Below are 25,483 nucleotides of genomic sequence, written 5' to 3'. Positions count from 1 at the left end.
AAGTGGAATTGTCTATAACATTCTTCTTAATTCACGGAGCTGCATTTTCTGTCTTTAATGGAATCATCAACCACCTTCATGAGCTCCCTGTTGCAGTTAATGACAATCTCATCCCTCCAGGTTGCCTGTGTTCCTATTTGGCTATTTCCTCATATGCAGCTAAACCTGATAGTCATGAGAAAATCAAAGACAGTTCTTTCAGAAAATTTTGCGAAGCATTCTGGAAGTTCCTCTTAATGAACTTAACAAATAGATGTCCTACAAAATTACTTCAGTAACAGATCCATTCTGCAATCACATGTACTGTAGAATAGATTTCTTTGTTTTTTTGTAGTTCTGAGCATAGTCTACAAAATAATGCATGATGCAAATGCGAGATGTCTTTTCCTCTTTTATTCTGTCGTTTTGTCTTTCTTTTTTGTTTGGAGCATTGTCCACGTGTAGACGAATAATGTGTGAGGCGATTTGCGAAAAGGGTAGAATATTTGTATTTTTGCATCTGTCTTATATTTAAATGGGAGCTGGTCCAAGCCTCAACAAAGCGAAGAATGCAACAATAAGCAAGAAGTGTGTGCAGAGATGTGTAAATAGCAAGTCAGTAATGATTGGGATTTAAAATAGAAAGGTAAAACTGGCTTTGTTTATCCCAACCCCTTCCTAACTTCAATCAAGAACTTCCATTTCATTATACAATGTCATAGTGCTATTGATCAAGGAAATCACCCAAATTCATTTTTCTTCTCTTTAGAAATGAAATAATTCCTTTTTTGCGGTTTATTTCTGGTGGAAAAAGTGATTAAGAGATTTCCCCTCCTAATCCCTGTAAGAGAGTTCTTGTGGTTAAATTTAAATTTAAGCGTTAAATTATTTTATTAGACCTTTAGATTTAGATTATGCACTTGAGGACGTGTACTAAGATAGCAGGGCAGCCACTTGATCAGAGATTTCCCACTGCTCACGGTAAGGGTGTGTGGAGACTGGCTGTGTTACTATCTCTGTTCCCTCACGTGTTCTGCATGAAGCATACCAGTTCAGGCCCTCTGTGTAGACTTGCAAAACAATAAATTCTTTCATCCCATACTCAGTCAAATAACTCATCACCAAATGAGTTCCCAATAAAGGAGTAATGGTTTTTGGACACGTGCAATCGGAGGTATGTAAAAAAGTGAAGGGGGGTTAAGGGTGATAGTGGGGGGAGAAAATTGATAGGGCTCTGGTGTAGTTATGTAGATTTAAGTAGAAGCCGTGTGAAATGAATGTGTATAGGTGAATCTCTGTTACTGTATGTATACTGTTTGCTTGTTCTGTTCGTACAGTATGTGTTTGTAAGTTTCTCTGTATGTATAACATCTGCTTAGATACAAGAGATTTCTGATAAATTAGACAGTAAAGAATGATCATATTTGTATCACATATGCGTCTTTAATCACATTAAGCGACAAACTGTATAAACATTAGGCTTTGCCTGTTCACCCATAGATGGGAACTAATGTGAGGCAAAATGAATGTGAAACAGAGCAATCTAACAGCCCCATGAAGACAGCTAAAGGCATTAAGAACCAATCAGTAGCACAAGAAAATTAATTTAATAAAAGAGTAGGGAAATATATATAAATGGAAAGAAAGATAAAGGGAAAGATATTAGTTTTAGGAGGAGTAGCAATTTATTTGTAGTAGCTGAAATAACCCTCACACTGTTTAACTGCACCTGAGATATCCCACTTTACAAAATAAAATGATTGACTCTGTCAATCTTAAACATTTTATGGCTTTTTTGATGTATTCATTCATGTCTAATTTTAGATTTTCTTGGGCTGCCTTCATCTTGCATTAGCTAAGCCCCATATTTAAAATACTACGGATACTGTATAAACTCACACATGATGAAAGTCCTTGATTCTAAAGCATTAGATTGCACCATTCCTAACTGCAATGTATAGTTAAAAGAACCAAGACTTGTTTGTAGATGAAGCCGTATTTTTCCTTTTCTGGGCCTTGAATTTATTTTATTATTTTAAAATAAATGTTATGTAATATATCACAGTGCAGCCCTGAATGTGAATTGCACTACAAATTTACAATTAAAAGGAATCTTTGCAATTACATTTTTTTCTCTCTAAACTTAATGAATTTACTACATTACTGGAATATGATGTTACAGCAGAAATCTTAGCGGAAGGAGCATTTTTAAAACCTTTTCAGCTGCTGGACCTTCTGTTCCATAACCTTGACTGCACAAGTGCTAGAACACACTCTGTATTTGATCAAAAAGGAGTCTGAATATAATATTAAAAACATGAATATTAATATCTCAAAAACAACTCTACTCATTTAAAGAGTCAATAAACTGTACATCTTGGCAGGCCCTCTCATGAAGATCCAATGGATATTACCATTAACCTTAATGAGAACAAAGTATGCCAATACATAAGTATGTGCTTGAAAATGTGAACTTACAGAAATATTATTCTATATCAGGAGATGCTACCAAATGGACAAATTCTATATTTTGTTTTATGGAAATGATACTCAATACCTTTACCTGTTGCAATGCACTGCGCTGGTGTATTGCAATGAAGAAGATGGGGAGAGCAACACATTTATAAATCACAAAGTAGCATGAGTCCTATATTATGGTCTATTTATACTATACTGTTTGGGGTTATCATTTTGTAAAGAGTAAATATATACAGAAACATATTTCTAGCTCTAATTATATTTTTACTTACATTATAAGCTCTTGCCTCAATGCTCATGTTTTTCATGCCTTGCAAAAGTATTTAAAGTGTAAAGTCATCAAAATGTTTGCTCTATATTCAACTAATTCAGGTTTGAGCTGAAAAAATGAATATCAGACAAAAATACAGAATGTCATGATTTAATTGTGGGTATTTCTGAGCATATATGTTTAAACATTTGAGAATAACACCATGTGTTGTGTTGTGTTGTGTTCCCCCATTTCTGGTGAGGATATGTTCTGGGACAAATTACCCTAAAGTAAATTAAAGAAGTATAAAACAACAGGTGTTTGCAAATCCCTTGCACACATCAACTGCATCAAGCCTGTAACCCATTGGAATTGGTTTGTTCTTCTGAGATGTTTTTCCAAGCCTTTGCTGTAGCCATTTTTAGTTGCTATTTGTTCTTGGGGGTTTGTGACTTCAGTTTGCTTTTAAACAAGTGAAATACAGGCTCAACTGGATTTAAACTAGGAGACTGGTGTGGGCAGTTTTTCCTATGGTTGGCTCTGTGGTTGTATTGGCAGTGTATTTTGGGTCATTGTCTTGAAGCCGACCAACGAATCTAGAGATATTTTCTTGTACACAGGCAGACAAGATGTTTTTATACACTCCTGAAAGCCATTCTTTTGCTACATTCATTAGTTACATCATCAATAAAGACGAGTTTGCCAGTTCCAGAGGCAGCCATGAAGATGAAGTGGTGTTGTATACTTTGGATCATCTGCAGTTTGTTCCTTTCTCCACACTTTCTCCTTGCCATCACTTTCCTAGAGGTTTATCTATCCTCTGTCCATAACACCTTGTTCCTGAGCTTGATTATACTGTACCGCAAAGATAACATTTTTTACTTTACTGTCCCAATACTTACAGTATGTAGTGCACTGCACCTACATGAGTAAAACCAACATATGGAATAAAAAAGTATTTCAGTTAATGAGAAGAAAAGGAAGTTAATGCCTCTGATATCTGTCAAGCTGTTTAGTGGATATTTTTTTCAAATGCGAAAAAGCATCCTTAAGCCACTGTTAACATACAGCTGATGAGCAACATCATTTCAGTTAGTAATTATTGCACTAATTAGGTGTTTGTACTGCCTTCTGGTGGAAAGCATAATTTATCTGGTACCATGTTGCTAATTAGAGTTTATATTTAATTGGGATCAGCGATAAACATTCTTGTACGTGGGCATGCAAAAAATCCAGCAAGGTTTTTATTCTCACTCATTAACAATAACGTGCATCGCTTTTTAATTTTTAGCACTGGAAAAAAAGAGGAAGGAGACTGGAAGTCAGTCAGTTTGGACCACGTGATGCAGAAATGCATCCCTTTCCCCATCGCAACATTGTGCAAAGCCATTGCGGGTGTCAAATCTGTCACATTTGGCGTGGCTGTTTAGTATGCATGAGAGCCAGCGCACAAGCTTTTCTGTATCACAGCTTTTAACGGGTGGTCTTCTCATCAGAGTATATTCTAATCTAGGTCACTTGCAGTCTTCCTACCATAAATCCATCTGTCTGCATGAATGATCCAGTAAGCATGCTACCATGGTTAGAGAAATTCGCTGCCATGCTTGGAACATCATTAAAGTCTTCTGGGGTAAGTGCAGTATAAATCATATACATACTTACATCCCTCTGCCATCCATGGATATAAATAATCCTGATTACTCTTAAATGTAAGTTAGAAGAAGCAGAAAGTTTGTGATAATCATCGGCAGGTCAAGTGTCTGTGTGGAAATACTGCTGCTTCCACATTGGCTGATGAATCTGCCTTGTTCTTCTGTTTCCTTTTTCATTTACGCTAACAAAATAGTCTAAGGTACCCAGAAATGTATAAACTCATGTACCCCCACAATATCATCTTTTTGTGAAGGTTCACAAACTCCAAACATGGCTTGGAGGTCCAAGGTGCTCTGTATACTCTACTATGGGGGGTTTCAAGTATAACTGTAATTCTTGAGATGTTATGTAGTGAATGTTTATTGATCATTTTTCGCTGTGAATCCTTTCATTACAATGCGACAGTTATAAAGGCTGGGTGCAGTTTCTCATTGTAACAAAGGAAAAAAAGTTGGATTCCGACTGCATTTGACGCTTTGAATAAACAAAAATAAATACCACAATGGTTGAAGTAGTTCAGGTGCGTCATCTTGCATAGTCTGCAAAGGTGTAATTAAATACTATTATGTAAAAGAACATATTTCTCCACAAGCAGAATCTTTGCATGAAGCTGAAGTGTTCTTTTCTAATAAGAGTGTATGTATACAGAAACAACTGTATATCTAGAAGGTTAATCTTATGTAAAGTTAAGAATTTGAAAAAGTAAATTGAATTATATGCTGTTTTTCAAATCTGTTTGAAATCTTTTCTCTGTTTACATCATGGTAAATAGCTTGTGGACTGTTGATCACTGCACATACATTCACAATCATAACATTTAAAAGTCATGAATTAAATTTCATTTTTACTAATGTCAAACAAAATTTTGCTATGTTAAATTATTAATGCTATATTTGACAAATATAACTATGATGGCCTGCTGGGCACAACTTAATAGAATCTTTTAAAATAGGCAGTCCCAGGACAACGGACATACTGTACCAATACAGCCATTAGGGTAAGAGAATAGTGTTCATTACTTTACAATACAGGGAAAATAGTCACTACAAACCAAAACATCAGAACAAAAGCCTGAGAGCACCTTTTGTGCTCCTGACTGAACTTCTTCAGTCCCTGACTGTTATAGCCAGACAGATAAGCTGCTTTCCTCCCTTAAAACCAACAATTCACAAAACTTCAGTCTCAGTCTGAGACTACCAAACTTACCAAACTAAGTCTCTCACCAAGACTCTCTCTGAGACTCCTCCAAAATCTCAGATTCTCACTGTCCACTGCCCCATGATTGGTTTTTCTCCCTCTGGTATATTGAACACACCATTCTGGCATCTCCATTCTGGCAACAAACAGACCCAGAAAGTCTCCACGTCCTGCTTTTTAAACTGTCACTTGACCAATCATCTTCCCACCACTGGTCAGGTGACTGAGGGCAGCAGCAGCTCATTCCCCAAAGGCTTCTGGGAAATGTGGTCCAGAAAAGGCTGCCATGTTGTATGAACTGGCTGTGCCCTCACAATTAAAATACAGTGATATTTTTATTCCTTTGAAAATTGTGTTTATGAAATGTCTTTCTACCAAATGTGGGAACACTGGAGACTAGTAGTTAGGGCTCTGGACTAATAATGAAACATTGTGTTTCTAATGGCTATTACTTATGCTTGAGAAAGGAACTTCCTTCAAACTGTATAAATAGGGGTGAGCCGAATTAATTAATCAACAGTGAAGCACCAACCAGAGATCCCAGTAGAAGTGCATTTCAATTTGAAAAAAGAGGCACATTTTTACTCAAAGAGCTGTGGGGGGGTATGGAGCAAGCTACTGTACCTAACCATGGTGTTGAAGCTGAAACCTTGAAACACTGGCCTCCTTCGAGAAACAGCTGGATCCTTGGATCAGTCGTCCACTAACGACCTCACTGGGCTAGATGGGCCGAACAGACTCCTTTTGTTTTTTAACCTTTCTAATGTTCCTTTGGAAGCTCCAATATTCTGATTGAACAAAGGACGTGGCAAAGGGTGCAAATGTTTTGGAAAGATTAACCAAACAAAAAAGAACCTTTGAAATGATGAACTTGTATCGCTGACAATCTACTGTTTTCATACTATTGCTGTCAAGGAAAAATCAACTTGTTAAGTACACGCAGGGCTGAGAGCCATATTTAACCTCCGAGAGATGCTGAGTCAGCACTGGAGGAGAATGTACTGTACATAGTCCTCAACCTGATTCGACTGATGCAGCATTGGGCACCTTGGGTAAAACCAAGTATGTACAGTAAGAAGGACAATTCCAGGTTTGAGGGGTCTAAAAGAAAAATGATAAATCCATTTATTTTAAGTGCTTACCTGGAGCTTTACATCAATTGTTATCTTCAGTCCTGTTTTTCCGCCAGTCTTTAACATAAGATACACAACTTCTAGTAGGCAAAAGGCACAAAAAAAGCTGTGACAGCAAAGTAGCCTGCCAATTTTAAATGCATTCAGCACTCTCCTACTAGAGAGTATGGCTCTACTTGTTTTAACTACAGTATGTTCCTTTTCTCTTTTGAACATTCTTTCATCTGGTCATGCTGGTACTACTGGTACTGTAGATTCAAAACTCTGATGAGCATTAGGTGTCAGCTGCTTGTTTTGTCTGGTGCACGTACAGTGAGTTTCCTACAGGACTTTGCCACGCAGATGATAACCTAAATGGGGGGGGGGACTAATTCCGTGCTTGGAGGTCCAGGTGCCAGGTGCAGAAGATTTTATAGTTATCTCTAAATTAGCAGCACCTTAAAAAACAGCAAGAGTCGCTAACCTGCTCAAGCTAAATCAATAATTTGTTGGACTGGGGTATTACCAAGTGAGCAGGAATGACAAGCTGGCCCTGCAGGACTGGATGTAGACATCCTGATCTAAATAAACAAAGGGGACACACCGTAACGGCCCCTCACATTTTTGTGTTTTAAGGGGGTGGGTCTTTGGGGATATTGGGTTTAAAAGAAAATAAAAGCATTTAGTTTCTTACAAAAATTGGAGCAAAGTGACATTTTGATGCCTCAGTTCTGCAATACAGTACATATGTGTACTGTACCTTTCTACACCCACTGCCCAGCTTACTGTACTTAAATGTTCAGTTCCACAAGTCTAACTCTAACCTGGGTCTGCTGTAAGTCAAAAGTGACTCTTTTGTAGCTTTTATGAGATTAAACAGAGAGAATTACCAGTCATTGTATTGCAGTGCGTCCTCTCTTACTCGCTCTAGGTGTGTCTGTGAGTGAGGCAGGAGGGACAGGAGGGCTGGACTGCAGGCTCAACAGGGTCTGCTGTCCTTTCATGGTTAAGAGGTGTGTGGCTGATCAAGGAGGGGTTAGAGAGGAAGAGAGAGGATGTAGCAGCAGTTCGCTGGCCATGAGGTAGAGAGAGATAGGAAACGTGCCCTGTTTCTACAGGGGGAGAGAAATGAAATAACCATGAATGAAAAAGATCATTTAAAAACCTGGTTGTTAGAATTATTCATCACAGCACACAATGAAAAGTATAAAGTACAGTAAAAACATTAGAGAGAATTAGTGGAGAGAATTGTCTAATTTGTGTAAGTTAAGTCTTGTGTGACCCATGGAAAGGGTGTAATCACTGCTTTACTGTACAACTCCGCCTGACAAGTATTTGGTCTCTTTTTAGACTGTTTTAGTACCACACCCCTTTTCACTACAAATCTCGATGGAATAATTTAACAAATTATTTTTGTGTAGTACTTCCTAGACTGACTTGTTTTGTTTATTGTATATATTGTAATATCTTGGTGTACTTTTTTGTTCGTTGTTGTTTTGTCATAGGCATCTGCTCCTTATTTGGGAACAGCACGCTGCTGTATGTTTCATACAAAAAAAAACATTTATTGAAGCCAGCCGAATTTTTCATTATCAACCTCGCCATCAGTGACCTGGGAATGACTGTGACTTTATATCCTCTAGCAATAACATCCAGCATATCTCACAGGTAAGCTATGTTTTCTCAATGTAAATACATTTGCAATGTGAAGTACCTATCATGAAGCAGAAGCAACAACAGCTTTTTTAAGTAATAGATTCACCCCAGCTAAGGAACTGAAAGCCACTCATGATAATATTACAGTTGAACCAGTGACCTTGAAAGGGACTCGCAGCTATTCTTACAGATTGAGACAATAGATAGTTGGCCTAAGAAACTGTTGTGAAAATTCTTCTGTGTGGAAGGTCACAACATTAATAAAGCCATCTCGGTCATTGTCATCTTGGCTAGCAAACCAAATGAAATGTATTGCTGATTATTAATAATCATTTTTTGAACTAATATAGTGCTTTTTCTGGACACTCCACTCAAAGCACTTTGCAGGTAATGGGGGCTCCCCTCCACCACCACCAGTGTGCAGCCCCACCTGGATGATGCGACAGCAGCCATAGTGCGCCAGAACGCTCACAACACCAGCTTTCAGTGTGGAGGAGAACAGAGAGATAATATCAGTTCATAGTTATTGCAGTTGCAGAAATAAACCCTGGCATCAATGATCTAAAACCAGTTTACTTGCTATAATTTTAGATTTTATTAAGTAATTATATATAAATTTAATTGTTATATTTATTTATCAGTGGTACCTGTTCTTTGTTTAATGAACCCATATGTGTCCTTACAAATGGACATGAACAAACTAATTTAAAACACTGGGTGTCTAGAGCTTAATAGATGCAGCTTTGTAGATATGAATGGAGTTGCACACAAGAACTGGCATCCTATACCCTAAATTAGAAGATGGTTATAAAAGTTCAATTAGTTTAATAACAATGAAGATGGCTGCGTACGACATATTGCTGAATTCTATGCTGACTTTGTGTTCCTCATCATTTAATCTACAGAGCCCGGAGCTGTGCATAAATTAGATATCTTAAAAACTATCACCTTGTTTTATTTTAATTGGATTCAGGAAAAAGAAAGAAAACATACAAGCTAGTGAGTCTGCAAGTTCAACAAGGATAATAATAACATTAATTATTATTATTATTACTGCTAAGGGGCCACAACACATACAGTAGATGTAATTCGGAAATTGTAATAATGAAATGTCTTAGAATTAGTAGTCATTTGCATATGATGATCTCTATGGCCTTGAATGATAAAAACCAGGACAGCAGAGAAAGGTTCAAAAACTGGAGTGGTGTCCCTTTATGTGCAGCAGAGTTGTCTCAGTATCTCCAAGCTGCTTTTGTTATCAGTCTCTTTAATGGGCTTAATGGAACATAGGAGGATCTGTTTGCAGCCTTTTTATGTGCTAATGTTCCAAGTGCAGTAAGTGAAACACCAGAGCCCCACAGTGTCACAATGACCTGGATAAAACACAGTAGATATGGCACTGCTTTTTTTCTCCCTTTCTACTTCACAGCATGGAATTAACCTCCGTGTGTTCCTAAATAGAACAGTCATGTATTCGCAATTACCCTTCACACAGAAAGGCGCTCTGATAGGGAAAAGGCAAGAAAATCAATGCCTACACTGTAATCAGTACTATATGAGAAATGGGTAGCTACACAGGGAGAAATGGCTCAGGCAGAAGAAGAAAAATAAGAAGAAAACAAGATGACAGAGTGATTTACCACACACCTCGCAGCTTCTCGAAGGTCAATATCACCACGTCAATAAAGAGACTTTCCTGACAAGGCAATATGATTGGGAAATTCAAAACATTTCTTCATGGAAGATAACTGTCCAAAAACACCCAGGTTATATACTTACACCTAAGGACAGCGTTCAAGAAAAATGAAGAGCAGGAAAACAGGAATGTAAAAACAAGCATGTTTAGGCGTCTGTTTATTCATCCATCCGTTTCCTAACAGCCTCTTGCAATTCAGGGTCGCTGGGGAGCCGGAGCCTATACTGGCAAGCAACAGGTGCAGGGCAGGATACACCCTGGATGGGACAACAGTGCATTGCAGGACGCACACAGCCACAAATGCACATACTCACCCAGGGCCAGAAGCTAATTAACCTACCAGCTTGCCTCCGGACTGTGGGAGGAAACCAGAGCAGGGGAGAACATACAAACTCCACGCAGACAGCACCAGGAATCGAACCCAGAGCTCCAGCACTTGCGCCCATTGCTTGCCCAGATAGGCTCTGGCTCTTCCTGCGACACAGTACTGGATAAAGTGGTGAGAATAGGGATGGGTTTGACTACTGATTAAAGTGAGCCTAAATGAATCATTAACAGTTTTTTTTTCCCCAAACGGCAAAGAACAGCTGATTTGGGCAAATTGCGCACTTCTCTACCTGTGGTGCTGTGTAGTGGACCTGCTGTTACAGAATGACTGGCAGACCTCACCCAGGCGGGTGCTGTACTCCTGTCGAGGAGGTAGCTCTCCTCCTGCATGTGCATACTTTGAGATTCTGTGTTAATGAAAAATGCGAGAAAAAATGCAAACAAGTGATTAACGAATATTATTCGGTGTCCAAAAAGAGTGGCACGGTGGTGCAGTGGCTAGTATTGCTACCCTGCAGTGCTGCGTCCCCTGGTTCTAATTCCTGAGGTGCTACAGTATGTGGGGAGTTTGTACATTATCCCCGTTTTTGCAATCCAAACACCCACTGGTGGGTGAATTGGTTTCTGGGAAAACTGGCCCAGGTGTGAGTGTGAGTGTGCGCGCGTTTGTGTCTGTGTGTGCCCTGGGATGGACTGGCGTCCTGTCCAGGGTGTGCCTGTTGTTTGCCTGGCTAGGCTGCAGACTTCCCCTGAATTGGAAGAAATTGATGGATAAATAGATGCCACTACTGCTTTTGCTTGGCAGAAGCACACTAACCTATATATGAATGTGCCAGCTCAGCAATGCACACGGGACCAGGGGCACACCGTGACGAGCTGCTTCACTGAGCAGGGAGAAGCATTAAGGCACACGTGTGAGTGTTCGGACCAGCCATGACAAGGCACTTGTTTAAAGCAGTGTGCGGGCCAGCCCTCTCAGTATGGAATCGCATGTCTGCTCTGTTTACTTACAAAACCAGTGGTGGCCTTTTCTGCATTGTATAGTATGTAGCCTAGAATGTAAAATCAGGCTTTTTAACAATTTTGTTAATAATTGTTGTTTGCTGTTTGGATGTATTTATTTTTTATGTTCACTTTTTCATGCTAATGCTGTGTCTTTCCAGCCTTCTAATGGCAAAGCCACCATGGGCCTTGAACTCACTACATGTGGAGTAAAGGAGGGCAGATAATTTTTAAAATTAGCTTGCATTATAATCATCACCTGTCCTGAAGAGGTCATGCATTAGCCAAAATAACACAGATCTTAATTTAATCAGAAATAATTGGATCTTTTAAGTAACTGAGGGCTTGCTTGGAATGAAAACCAATAGACCCATTTGACCCACAGGACCACGGCTGGTGATCTTTGATTTGCACTAACAGCTTTGATCTTTGATTTACACTAACAGCTAATGGCTGAACTCTTTCTTTTGTTGCAGGTGGCTATATGGAAAAACAATGTGCTTAATCTACGCATTCTGTGGGGTGTTATTTGGAATATGCAGTCTTTCAACATTAACCCTACTTAGCATTGTGTGTTGCATGAAAGTCTGTTATCCGCTGTATGGTAGGTATGTTTTTACCTACTTGTTATTTTGCTGAGTCTGATTTTGTGTTTAAGGCAGGGGTGTTAATCTCTCCAGGTGTGCCAGATTTGATTTAAAGGTGCATTTCTGAGATACATTAGGATTCTGCTCTGCAGGTCTTTATGTAAACTGAATTTTACATAAGTCAGAAATGACCCTTTCTTACCCACTGCATGAACACATCTAGAGATGTACCATTCACGATACTGCAGCGATTTTCCCTTATTTTCTCCAGCTGTGCTGGTAGGTGAGTAAGGAGAGACAGGAGAGCAGAACTGCAGGCTCACCGGGGTCTGTTGCCCTGCGGTGGTTAACAGGGGTGTGTGCTGGTCAGGTCGAGGCAGAGGGAAAGAGAGAGAGAACATACAGTGCCTTGCGAAAGTATTCGGCCCCCTTGAACTTTTCAACCTTTTGCCACATTTCAGGCTTCAAACATAAAGATATAATTTTTTTATTTTATGTGAAGAATCACCAACAAGTGGGACACAATTGTGAAGTGGAACGAAATCTATTGGATTTTTGAAACTTTTTTAACTAATAAAAAAATGAAAAGTGGGGCGTGCAAAATTATTCGGCCCCTTTACTTTCAGTGCAGCAAACTCACTCCAGAAGTTCAGCGAGGATCTCTGAATGATCCAATGTTGTCCTAAATGACTGATGGTGATAAATAGAATCCACCTGTGTGTAATCAAGTCTCTGTATAAATGCACCTGCTCTGTGATAGTCTCAAGGTTCTGTTGAAAGCGCAGAGAGCATCATGAAGACCAAGGAACACACCAGGCAGGTCCGTAATACTGTTGTGGAGAAGTTTAAAGCCGGATTTGGATACAAAAAGATTTCCCAAGCTTCAAACATCCCAAGGAGCACTGTGCAAGCGATCATCTTGAAATGGAAGGAGTATCAGACCACTGCAAATCTACCAAGACCTGGCCGTCCCTCTAAACTTTCAGCTCAGACAAGGAGAAGACTGATCAGAGATGCAGCCAAGAGGCCCATGATCACTCTGGATGAACTGCAGAGAACTACAGCTGAGGTGGGAGAGTCTGTCCATAGGACAACAATCAGTCTTACACTGCACAAATCTGGCCTTTATGGAAGAGTGGCAAGAAGAAAGCCATTTCTCAAAGATATCCATAAAAAGTCTCGTCTAAAGTTTGCCACAAGCCACCTGGGAGACACCCCAAACATGTGGAAGAAGGTGCTCTGGTCAGATGAAACCAAAATCGAACTTTTTGGCCACAATGCAAAACGATATGTTTGGCGTAAAAGCAACACAGCTCATCACCCTCAACACACCATCCCCACTGTCAAACATGGTGGTGGCAGCATCATGGTTTGGGCCTGCTTTTCTTCAGCAGGGACAGGGAAGATGGTTAAAATTGAGGGGAAGATGGATGCAGCCAAATACAGGCCCATTCTGGATGAAAACCTGTTGGAGTCTGCAAAAGACCTGAAACTGGGACGGAGATTTATCTTCCAACAAGACAATGATCCCAAACATACAGCAAAATCTACAAAGGAATGGTTCACAAATAAACGTATCCAGGTGTTTGAATGGCCAAGTCAAAGTCCAGACCTGAATCCAATCGAGAATCTGTGGAAAGAGCTGAAAACTGCTGTTCACAAACGCTCTCCATCCAACCTCACTGAGCTCGAGCTGTTGTGCAAGGAAGAATGGGCAAGAATTTCAGTCTCTCGATGTGCAAAACTGATAGAGACATACCCCAAGCGACTTGCAGCTGTAATCGCAGCAAAAGGTGGCTCTACAAAGTATTAACGCAAGGGGGCCGAATAATTTTGCACGCCCCACTTTTCATTTTTTTATTAGTTAAAAAAGTTTCAAAAATCCAATAGATTTCGTTCCACTTCACAATTGTGTCCCACTTGTTGGTGATTCTTCACATAAAATAAAAAAATTATATCTTTATGTTTGAAGCCTGAAATGTGGCAAAAGGTTGAAAAGTTCAAGGGGGCCGAATACTTTCGCAAGGCACTGTAGCAGAATGCCAGCAGTCCAGGAGGTACAGAGAACAAAAGGAATCTTCCCTTGTTATTACAGAGGAAGAGAGATTTAAAAACTTTGAATAAAAATGTTGTAACCCTACTTTAGGAATAATTACAATTTTAATACAACATACACTTAATATAAGTATATTAAACATTGGAGAGAGAGATTTACCTTTTGACAAACTTATATATACGATGTCATTACCTTACACTCTTGAGTAATTAAACACAAATTTAAATACTCAATAATAAATCTGCTTCCCTGACATGATTACAGTATGGATTACTCACCATTTCCAATGACAGAGCACAAGATAATATGCGGAGGGTGCCACACGTGTGAAAAGAAAGTGAGACTGAAGAGTAAATTGAATAATGGTGGTGTGACCACATTGCACTAACTCCATGCAGAAGGACCTCACCACACTGCTTGATCTTTACATCATACTTGTCCCTATTGGAGAGCTGCAGGGCAACTTTGTATTGCCATGGCAACTGCCCACTCACACTGGTTGCCGTGGATATGTAATCAGACAGGAGACCTGTGCCACCTGGGAACAATTTAAGACCACTCCCACCTCAGGTGGTTCAGGTAATTTAAGGTTTCCTCTGAGTGTGCTCAGCACTCTGGTATAGGGTTTACTTGGAGTCTCTCAAATGCTTTGTCTCAGCTTCCTGTGTTCCTGGACTCCTGTAGTTTCCTGTAGTTTCCCCACTACATTTGACACTATGCCTTTTTGATTTTCCTTTGGGCCTTGTTAATGTATTTATTGCCAGCTACATGTTTTGCTTTGTTGTTAATTGCATTCTCTTGCTTGTTTATCTTGCATGCCCACCTTGCTACGTTACCACTCTGCCTCTTACCTCAGCTACTACTGGGTTTATCTCTCAAACAATGAAATTCTGCTTTCCACAACTCCAAAAGTTTATTATGGGGCCCGTGGGAGGTCTTTACTTAAAGCTGGATCTTATGTAACCCAGGGAGTGGGTGTACTTCAAGCAGACTATGCAATCTGTACAATAACTTACTAGACTCAACCATTGCAAAGTATCACTTCTAGTGTTTTGCATTTTGGCATCACTAGATGCCAATTTAACAAAACTTACTAATTACTCTCTTAGTATGAGATTTTTAACATAAATGTAATTACTTAAAATATCATAGTTTTGCTTATTACACATTATATAAATTTTCTTTCAAAAATATATCCCAACCCCTTGAATGAATGCTAGATTTATGATTTTTTGTGACAACTATGCGTTTATTTCGAAACCTGTTTTTTGCTGTATTTTGTCAACAACAAAGGCTCTTGTGATCTCCCTTGGTTATTTTCATTTGTGAATATCCTCCTTATTTTTAACAATAGTTGGCAAAATGTGTTTTCAGTGCTTCAGGTGTTACAAAAAGCAAAGTAAATAGGGAAAACATTTCCCCTGTAAAACTTTCTATAACAGCTTTCTGAACTAGTTATAGTATATCTCATATAACTCTCACAATTATATGTGATACACTAACATCATACAGTATATCAGAAGAATATCACGTTATAATGAGCCTGACTAATTTGCCAAAAGACACCAAAATCCTGGACAAATCAGTTGATCCAGAGCAGCCTGCTCCAACGGAAAACCCACCCACCTAGGGATGGCCATGACCTCCAGTCAAGAAGGCCCAGTCAGTTGCAGTAGGTACAGTAATTCAGGAGCCTCCTCATGACTCTAGGCCTCTGACAACCTTGCCTAGTGCACCACCTCACACTCAAGGCAACATCCTTTACAGTTCACATAGTCTCTGGAGATCTCTGCAGAGCTGCTCCTTTCATGCTTCTTGGAGCAAGAAGTGGACACATGTACTGCACATCCCTCAGCACATTTCTTCAGCTGCGCCGTTCACCTGGCCAGAGGAACTGACTATCATCACAATATTCCTCTAAGGAGAAACCGTGACTGACTGATGGCCGCACAATGTCACTTATATTCAAAGAATACTCGTTCAGCCTCTCAAAGTAGGGAATGTACAGTACAGTGGATGTTTTGGTGTTAGTGACAGCATGAATAGAGTGAAGCAGATGGATATAAACTCTCGCCAAATGGCATCCAGTGTAAGCAACTTTGTACGATGAGGATGAATCAATGTAGTCACATAAGTCTCAGGTCTACATGAAAATACTTTGGCACATGGCCTAAGGTCCAAAGTTATCAAGGAGGGGGCAATAGCTAGCACACAGAGAGGGGTCCTTTTCTTTCAACAGTAACAGTGAAACGATGGTAGTATTCAAATGGCTAATAAAAGGCATCTCACTATAGCCCTGCATCATCTCCACTAGTAATAGTAGCAGCCTGTCCCGGAAGGGCGAACATGGGCAGTATTCCATCAGACCCGTGGGAATTGGCTTTATTCATGTTCTGTAGCGCCTCTTCTAAATCCACTCTGGAGCAGTGCTGAAGCTCCCTCTTGAGGCTGTGTTCAGAACATCTGCAAAGTGTCAGGTCAGAGTGGATTACCTGGTGATCTAAACTGATGATTGGTAGTACGTCCATTTTGCAAAATTAAAATAAATGTTCATGCTAGAATAAAATAAATCATAGATAATTCATATATGGCTGAAAAAACTTTCAGCTTAGTAAATGGCTTAATGAATCGCCACTTTTCAAAGAACCCAAGATCATATTTTTGATCCGGAGATTAAAATAATATTTTTAATCTGGAGATGAAAAACTTCAGTTGTTGTGTGCTGGGCTCTGCTATGCACACAATCTATTAAGAAGTGGGATACATACTGCCCTCATGTCAGCACAATAAGTAAACAAATTCAGAGATGTCCAATAATAGCGTGACCAGTGAAGTATGGAAACTTCACTGGTCACAGGGTTTAAACTCAAACAAGTGATTTGGTTTATTCCTTAAACATTTTTTGAAATCATAACCTCCCCCCTTCTCCACTTATTCCTGTACTCAAAACAAAATGAAGTTTTAGAACAACTGAACCAAAGCTGTCTGTTAGTTATTAAGTCTGTTAATATTAAATTTAACTTTCAGGATCATAGAAAGATCTGTATTACCATCCTGCTGAACTACAGCAAGAAAATCTGTCATTTACAATGCTTTGCAAAGACCATTCCTGTGGTCTGACCTGAGGAAACAGAAACTGTTTCATTCTGCAAAATAATAAAAAACGAGAGAATAAAATCACCTTCTAGCAGCACAGTGATCCAAAGAGCAAGGCCAAAGCCATGCTGGGGTGGCTTAAGGCTAAGTAAGTAAATGTGCCTAAGAGGCATAATGAAAATCTTGACTCGAATCCGTTGCAGAATCTTGAAAACTGTCGATTCTAAGCAATTCCCAAGCAACCTGAAACAGCTAGATCTGATCTACTGAGAAAAAAGGGAAAATATTGCACCAAACCGGTGCCAAACGTGGACACAACGTGAGACTTATCCAAAAAGAGCTGCATCTGTAACTGCTTTCAAATATACAGTATGTCCACCAAATGTTGTGCTAACAAATCTGAATACTTTAATTTAACATATTTCAGTTTCCCCCCGGAGAAGGCTCCACAGCCGAAACACTGTGTTTCTTTTCCTCTCTTTTCAGCGTGGAATAAACCTTTGCATTTTCCTTTGCATGCTGTCCCACCTACATTACATATTTCAATTTCTTCTCATTAGTTCGATTAACTGTTACTAACCTTACCGCCAGAAGACTTCAGTCAGGACATTCAGCTTTCGAATCAATTGTGAAGTTCAAAAAACGTGTTCACATCATTTTGTGATTTCGCAAAGTGGGACACCACAGGCAGGATCTGGACACTTTTACAAGGCTCTGTAGAAGCAAATAATAACCTGGTCCTTTGATGTTTTGTTTTGCCTTGGGTTTTATTTTTCACTGTACAGTTTATGCGTCTCGCTTGTGGATTTTCTTTCGCTGCTTTAATTTAGCGCTTATGGATTTTTCTGCGGGCTCTTGTGCCGGGACCGCTAGTGAACAACTCTTTTTGATGTGAGCGTTTACAGTTCGGCAGACAAAAACTCCAACAGAAAGTGCAGCTGAGTCCTCTACCCACATCACTCGGAGAAGCTTAATCAAGAGCTATTGGCCGAGTGTCAACATGAAGCGGAATCAGTTCGGCCACACGTTGCAGCTACAGTATTAGCACTGAAGTAGACTGACTCAGCCTCGGTATTGTCTCTTGTACACAAATAACTAAAGACGTAATTGTACCGTACGTTCTTTTGGGCAAGCGAGCTCATGAAAGGAAGCGGCAGCCCGACAGAGTGACGTGCCCCTTACTCCTTCTTTCTCTTCCGTTGGCAGGAAACAGGTTTACTCTCGACCACGGGCGTTTGCTGATCGCCTGCGCCTGGGCATACGCGCTGCTGTTCGCGTGTTCGCCTTTGGCGCACTGGGGGGAGTACGGCCCTGAGCCTTACGGCACCGCCTGCTGCATCGACTGGAAGTCCTCCAACACGGACCCGGTGGCAAAATCCTACACCGTAGTCCTGTTCGTGTTTTGCTTCATTCTGCCCTGCGGCATAATCATTGCCTCTTACTCGCAAATCCTGATCACGGTAAAAGAATCCAGAAAAGCAGTGGAGCAGCATGTGTCCACCCCAACAAGAATGGGCAACATCCAGACTATCATTGTTAAGGTGAGTTAATGATCGTTTCTTATCACAGCCAGCTACTGTACCACAAACACCACAGACAGTAGAAACAGTGTTATGGACACATGGTTCTCTGTTGCATTTAATTTGTTGCATAGTTTACAGAAAAAAAAATACTATATTGTTGAGTTTTTTCAAATACACTGAGATACAGACTCAGATACTGTAGTTTCTGAGATCCTTCGTTCATTCAGGTTGATTTATTGTGCTTTGCTTCCAGCGTTCCTGTCTCATTGGGCTGCTGAGCATTCATTGATGTTCTATTCATCACCATCACTCTTTTGCTAGCCATGTGTCTCTATTCTCATTTCACCATAATCACTTGACAACTCAGTGGCCCATATTTGTTGTACTTTGGTTCTAATACTCGTGGCAAACACATTAAAAAGGCTGCAGGTACTGTATAGTGCATTGTATCCCCCAAGGCTACCAAAGCCCCTCGGGTATGTGTGACTGCAATCGTGTGCAGGCAACCCCAAGACACAGCAGAGAAGTGAAACACTGCCTCACCCAACTGAATTAAGGGTGAAATGTAGTGAGGCCAGATCCTCTAACTACGAGTCCTAAACTATTTGCTCTTTTTTGCTGGTTTTCTTTTGATTCTCCCTCTTCTGATGCAGTTTACACTACACCAAAATGGTAGTTAACCTGCGAAATACAAAGTCCTCACAAGTTTATCCTAAGATTTCCTGAATTTGAAGTTGTCTCTTTAAGCCGTGGAAAATCACCCCCCCCCCCAAGATGGACAGGACTGATAAAGAACGAAACAAACAAAACAAACGTACTTCACTGGACCAATCCAAATGGAAAGACCCAGAATAACTTAGTTTGTATTCTCCCTGTACACCCTCAGACTTTCATATTTAGAGGCTTTTTAAATTTTTGGGGGGGAGAATGTACTGTACAATAAAACCCACGCCGTTGAACCTATCACTTTTATTACAGCTGATTCATTGAAGAAAACGGTTGCAATACTCAACTGTGAAAGGAAACAAATGCTTGTGAGCACATTTTAGAAATTAGTACGCTTTTGCCTATTTGGTTTCCAATGGTTCAGGCAAATGACATGATAATCAGTCTGGGGCTGTACAAATACCATGCTGTTTGCTGTGCTGGCTGCTGCTTTCATTTCCACCCTTTTTGCAATGCCTTTAACCTATGGGTGCTATGTAATTACAGGTAGTTTTATAAGTGCAGCAATATGCTGGGGAGCTGCTTGAGGTTTCTGCATTTCCGCACAACTCACAGGAAATAGAAATCTACAAGCTGAGCAAAAATTGCAGCAGCTTATTACAGTAACAAACCTACTTGGAGGGCAATGTTATCCATTCACATACACAACAGGTGTATTAGTATAAAAGCAGTGATCTAAGGAACAAACACGAAGGGGGTATTATTATACAAATACAGAACAGTTATTCACATTCTTCATTTTGTGTCCCAATGGTAATGGCTTAATTGTGTGATTCATTTATTTTCTTTGTACAGAAACTGTTTTCAGTTTGGACTTTTTTGGGTCCAGCCCCTGAAACAACACCTGAGCAAAAGGAGAATATCTCCTTAGTGAGGCTCTTACTCTGGTGCTGGTTGTTTTTCCTAGTGCTTTAACTTCAGCAGTTTCCCGTAAATAGAGGTTAATTCAAAGGACAGTGCGCTGTGTCCAGCAGGATTGATGTACAGAATTCGTTTCTGCTGTCCTGCCACTAGAGGGCGTACACACCTCCACAGTATATACTGTAGACTGTATTTAGATTCACGTGGGATGGGTTAGTTAATTAATCAGGTTAATTGGTGGCGGGTGAGAGTCATACTCTCACACAGGTGCCCATTAGCCCAGGCACGTATAGAAAGTGTTCCCTGGTGAGAGCAGGTGTCAGGGTGCTAGAGTAGGTTTCCTTTGTGTGGACTGCAGACCTTGACTTGAGTCAAGTCCCAATTTCCCAGTATTTCCTTCACTAGAGGTTTGTTCATGTGCTCAGGCCTCACGAGCCACAGGAGGAGAGATCTCAGGTACAAACGACATCCATCCATTTTCTAATCACTTCTTCCAATACAAGGTTGCAAGGGAGGCTGAGTTTATCCCAGCAAGCAGCAGGTATTATTATTCAAAATCTTTACATATCATACAGATCTTAAATGCAAGTTTGTACTTTTCTTACCAAAATCAGCCTCAATCACCTCAATCTAGCTTGGGTCTGTCCTATCATCCAGATCCAAGCACAAATTCAATGGGAATAACAACATGCAAGAATCAAATACTTTGTGAATATTAATTGAATATTTTAAGTATACAGTCAGTCATAGGGGTTACATTCTTGAACCGGCTACGTAACCTGAATATTACGTAACTCGCCTTTTCATATTTCCATAGAATTTCTATACTGTCCGTATCGAGCCTTAAACCTGTGGAAAAACTATGTGCTAGAGACACAATTTGATCTGTTTATATTATGTACAGTATACAAAATTCCAATATTATCTATAAGATAAAAAACTTCACAAAAAAACAAGAACAAATGCAGTATATAATTAATTGTTGCTTTTTATATTGGGTTGATAGTGTGTAGCAGTATAGGTATTATACTTTGTGTGTTTTATTTCCTTGCAGGACTTACTGCTGTTGAGAGGCCATATCACTGTGTTTTATCATAGTTCTATCTGTTGTCTGTTAGTTGTGTTGAAGACAGTTCCAGGTAAAGAAATGTTAAATATACAGAGTGAGGTCATCATCATTGTAGGAATAACTGAGCTTCAAACACTGTGTATATAAAGACCCTAATATAATTGTGTGAGCCTGGTCAGTACCTGGATGGGAGACCTCCTGGGAAAAACTAAGGTTGCTGCTGGAAGAGGTGTTACTGGGGCCAGCAGGGGGCGCTCACCCTGTGGTCCACGTGGGTCCTAATGCCCCAGTATAGTGATGGGGACACTATACTGTAAACAGGTGCCGTCCTTCGGATGAGACGTAAAACCGAGGTCCTGACTCTCTGTGGTCATTAAAAATCCCAGGGCGTTTCTCGAAAAAGAGTAGGGGTGTAACCCCGGCGTCCTGGCCAAATTTCCCATTGGCCTTAACCAATCATGGCCTCCTAATAATCCCCATCTATGAATTGGCTTCATTACTCTCTGCTCTCCTCCCCACTAATAGCTGATGTGTGGTGAGCGTTCTGGCGCACTATGGCTGCCGTCGCATCATCCAGGTGCGGCTGCACATTGGTGGTGGTGGAGGGGAGACCCCATTACCTGTAAAGCGCTTTGAGTGGAGTGTCCAGAAAAGCGCTATATAAGTGTAAGCAATTATTATTATTATTATTATGACAAAGCTACAGTAAGCATTGCTGATGTGTATATAGTATATTATTTATGTTATACAGTATATTAAAAACCTGGAAAAGAACATGATTAAATGCAACCATAAAATGAATGTAATATTTGATAACATATACCTTAATGAGAGGCAATGCTTTGAGGCATGTGTTTGATCTTCTATCCACAAAATTAAAAGTTTTTCTATTTCCTCAATAACATCCCCTCAGTGCTTTGTTGTAGTAATTGATTTCACGGGGGCAGATCGCTGAGCATGTTCAATTATTCGTTTCCCCGGTAAATAACACCAGCCCACAGCGTTCAGGTGCAGTCTTGATAGTGAGTTGCCCTTTTCATATTTATGAAATAGATCCATTTTTTATTCTAGCATAATAATTTTATTGTTATCGTTTTCGTCACTGCACCAGGACTGCTTTTCACATCCGTTGTTCGCTTGCTGTCCTTGGTTAGAATGAATTTATGAGATTAAACGCTGAGTTCAGTCCGGGATGCATGTTCTTTCACAGCCCAGCCACGTTGTTCAACACGACATACGGTAGTTCTGAGCTCCGTGCGCTTTATAAAAGATTACAAGTGACTTGGAACTTTATTTTTTATTTTTTAATGGGGCTGCTGTGTACGTACAGTAGGAGTACGGTATATGTAAGTCATATATTGTGTGGCTTGGTGACCATCAGCAACATGTTTTGGCTAAGCCTGCTTGGTTAAGGGGGTAGCCTTCTGGCCATAGGATGAGGAGACACGGACCCCCTCAGAAAGAGACAAGTGGACCACAATGCAGAAACAGAGAAGGGGAGAGATGTGCAGTCACTAGGATAACATAGCATAATACGGCATTTAGAGTAAATGTGTGTGAAAATAAAATAAGCTTTCCAAATTATCAACTTTCAAATGTACTATATGTACAGTATGTTCGGCATGCTATAATTGTTACCAATACTTGTTCCTATAACTATACAGATAAAAATGAATAAATACAGCATTTACAGTATAAGGCCCATTTCTTCTAAAGTATTCCACAGCTCTTTACATATAGGGAAAGATAATCTTAATTATATACCAGCAGTGTTTACATCTGCCCATTAGTTGTGCCTCTAATATAAACTTGTTTTCTGTTAACATGTTTTATGGCTTCTGTGTCAAATAATAATCCAATAAGCCCTGAAGTCAAGTAGCGAGGGAATGAAGCCACAGAAAACTTAATTACTATGCGATTATCAAGTCTCAGAAGCAGAATTACCTTGTGTGAACTGGCACTGTGCATTCCATGGTTTGAAAACATAGTAAACATTTAGACATTAGTAAGCCTAATCCGTTTTGCAATAATAGTAGACAAATTGGACTACAGTGAGGAGAAAAATGCTTTGTTTCTACATAGCGTTAATGGGTTAATTTGTAGAAAAGGTTTTTAATTAAATTAATGCATTTCTAAATGTTTAAAATTTAGATTCTAAAAAAAAAATCAAGGGCACTTGAGTAAGTGGCAAATAATTTGTGTTTAACACAATTATATTTTTAACATATGACCCTCTCCACTAATCCCAGACTAATCCTAGACTTATGCCAAAAGTCATCTAAAAACAGCAAACAGCAAATAGCAGAAACAGAAAAAAGTCTTTGGAAACAATGTACTGTATTTTCCTCATTCAATACACATGTAAAGTGCCTTGAGTCACAACCATCTTCATACATTTCCCTTGGTCCAGTAGTCTCCAGCATAAAAAAAAGTTGATGAGATTGTGATGAAGTAGTCAGTTCCAGAGGGGTCTAAAAACATTTACAGTAGGTACAACAGAATTAGAGAAAAACATGAAAAGCAATAGATGTGCAGAACAGGACACCCATTTGAGTCTCCTACTCAAAACCTACCTGAGCAGGGGCATCTTCATGGGGATGGTGGAAAAGATGGTGTGGAGATGCCCTCTGGTCAGAGCTAATGCCAAACAAAGAAATATAGCCTTTATTTCCACAAAGGATAATTGATATTGCAGCAGGAATTACATCAGCTAAGATTAGGTGTAGCAAAAGGTTTATTGAGTGTTTCTGTTTCCAGTAGTTACCCTCCCCAAAAAAAGCAGCCATGACAGTTGGAAACAATTAGAATAAGGCGGATGAATGATCAGAAGCACGGATCAAGGATAACTCAGAGGAGAACCAAAGCTCTGTTTTTCCATTTGAATTAAGAGTTATGTCTTGGTGTAAGGATGAGAGTGATGACGAAAGCTCGAGAAGATTTGGAATAAAAGACCTGTCTTGGGGCATAATTTGCATAGCATAGTTGAGGTGACCCAGCAAGGACAACGGTTCCTTTTTCGCATAAAACGTAGCAGACAAGTAGGTGGAAATATACAATTGAATGTGGTCAAGCGTGTTGTGGGGTAAAGTGACTGTACAATGTTTGGAATTAACAATGATTTCAGTGAATTCCAGGACTGTAGAGAGGGGGCATCTGATGTTTCATCCCGGGCAAGAGGGACCCTCAGTTTGTTGAAAACCAATATCAAAGTGGATGAGACCTTTGCAGAAGGAAAGTTGATTGTGAGGAAATCATCAAGGAGACAAAGGAGAAATGGGAGCTTGAAGTTACGCCCCTACTCTTTTCGAGAAACACCCTGGGATTTTTAATGACCACAGGGAGTCAGGACCACAGTTTTACCTCTTATCCGAAATGTGGTGCCTTTTTACAGTATAGTGTCCCCGTCACTATACTGGGGCATTAGGACTCACTCGTACTGCAGGGTGAGTGCCCCCTACTGGCTCCAGTAACTGCTGGGCTTCAGTGGGGTGCCAGTGGTGAGTTGCAGGGTGATATGACTGCTGGCCGAACATGATGCTCTTCCCGCCTGGTTGCGAACCGGGTCCTTTCGTGTGTGAGGCGAATGTGATAACCACCACCTACAATCTTCTGATCCTTACTCAGAGGCGTTATCCATTGCACCACTGGCCCTGATGCTCTAGCTATTGATGCTCTGAATCCGGAGTGATTCAGGGTAATGACGTAATTTGAAAGCCAGTTTGGGAATATCAATCGGAGTCGAGACGTGAATCAATAGTTATGTGAACGTGACGCAGAGTATGAAGGAAAAGGACTATGAGGGCACATAGAGCAGCTATGAGCTTCATCGCAGAAACTGCCAATGTGAAGAACCGGCAAGAGAAGGATGAACAGATTGAAGAGTTAAAGTTGACATCCAATAGATTTGATGTCCAATGATTTACAGCATTGGATGAGTGGCTTAGTTTAAAGAACACTTGTTCCTTGAGTTGTCACAAACCTGTCATGATCTTCAGCCCTCCTCTAGAGGGCGCTCCTACCCTTTTTCATTGTTCCCAGCTGTGTCTAATTCCCTTTCCCTTATTTAAGCCCGGTGTCTCCATTTTTCCGGGCTCAGCTTTGGAAGATGGATGTCTGAAGGCCCGTCTATCCACCGGGCTCAGGAGCAGGCCGAGGGCACAGGCCTTTTCCCCAGATGTCCTGACCTCTGAGTCCGGGGCTCGGAGCGCCTTGTCC

General features: G+C 40.2%; 1 protein-coding gene and 1 long non-coding RNA gene across 7 annotated transcripts in view; one reads left to right on the top strand and one right to left on the bottom strand.

Moving 5' to 3' along the window:
- opn7a (opsin 7, group member a) overlaps positions 1-25,483 on the top strand; it is a 65,275-nt gene that overhangs the window by 30,022 nt on the left and 9,770 nt on the right. For 4 of the 6 annotated variants that reach the window (XM_088644320.1, XM_088644319.1, XM_088644321.1 and 1 more), the window contains 3 exons: positions 8,175-8,337; positions 11,827-11,954; positions 18,296-18,630. In XM_088644320.1, the coding sequence (XP_088500446.1) occupies positions 8,175-8,337; positions 11,827-11,954; positions 18,296-18,630 (626 nt within the window). Of the gene's footprint in view, positions 1-4,138; positions 4,338-8,174; positions 8,338-11,826; positions 11,955-18,295; positions 18,631-25,483 lie in introns of those variants that run through there. The other 2 variants (XM_088644322.1, XM_088644323.1) reach the window with 2 other exon arrangements.
- Positions 9,393-14,592, bottom strand: LOC148656809 (uncharacterized). The gene is made up of 3 exons (XR_015941058.1): positions 14,272-14,592; positions 12,140-12,299; positions 9,393-10,755 (listed from the first exon to the last, which is right to left on the bottom strand). It is a non-coding gene; the product is annotated as an uncharacterized LOC148656809 (long non-coding RNA).

The sequence above is a fragment of the Lepisosteus platostomus genome, chromosome 8 (assembly GCF_059453375.1).
Source record: "Lepisosteus platostomus isolate fLepPlt1 chromosome 8, fLepPlt1.hap1, whole genome shotgun sequence".
In the NCBI taxonomy this organism is placed as follows: domain Eukaryota; kingdom Metazoa; phylum Chordata; class Actinopteri; order Semionotiformes; family Lepisosteidae; genus Lepisosteus; species Lepisosteus platostomus.
This window is presented reverse-complemented; position numbering and strand designations above follow the sequence as displayed.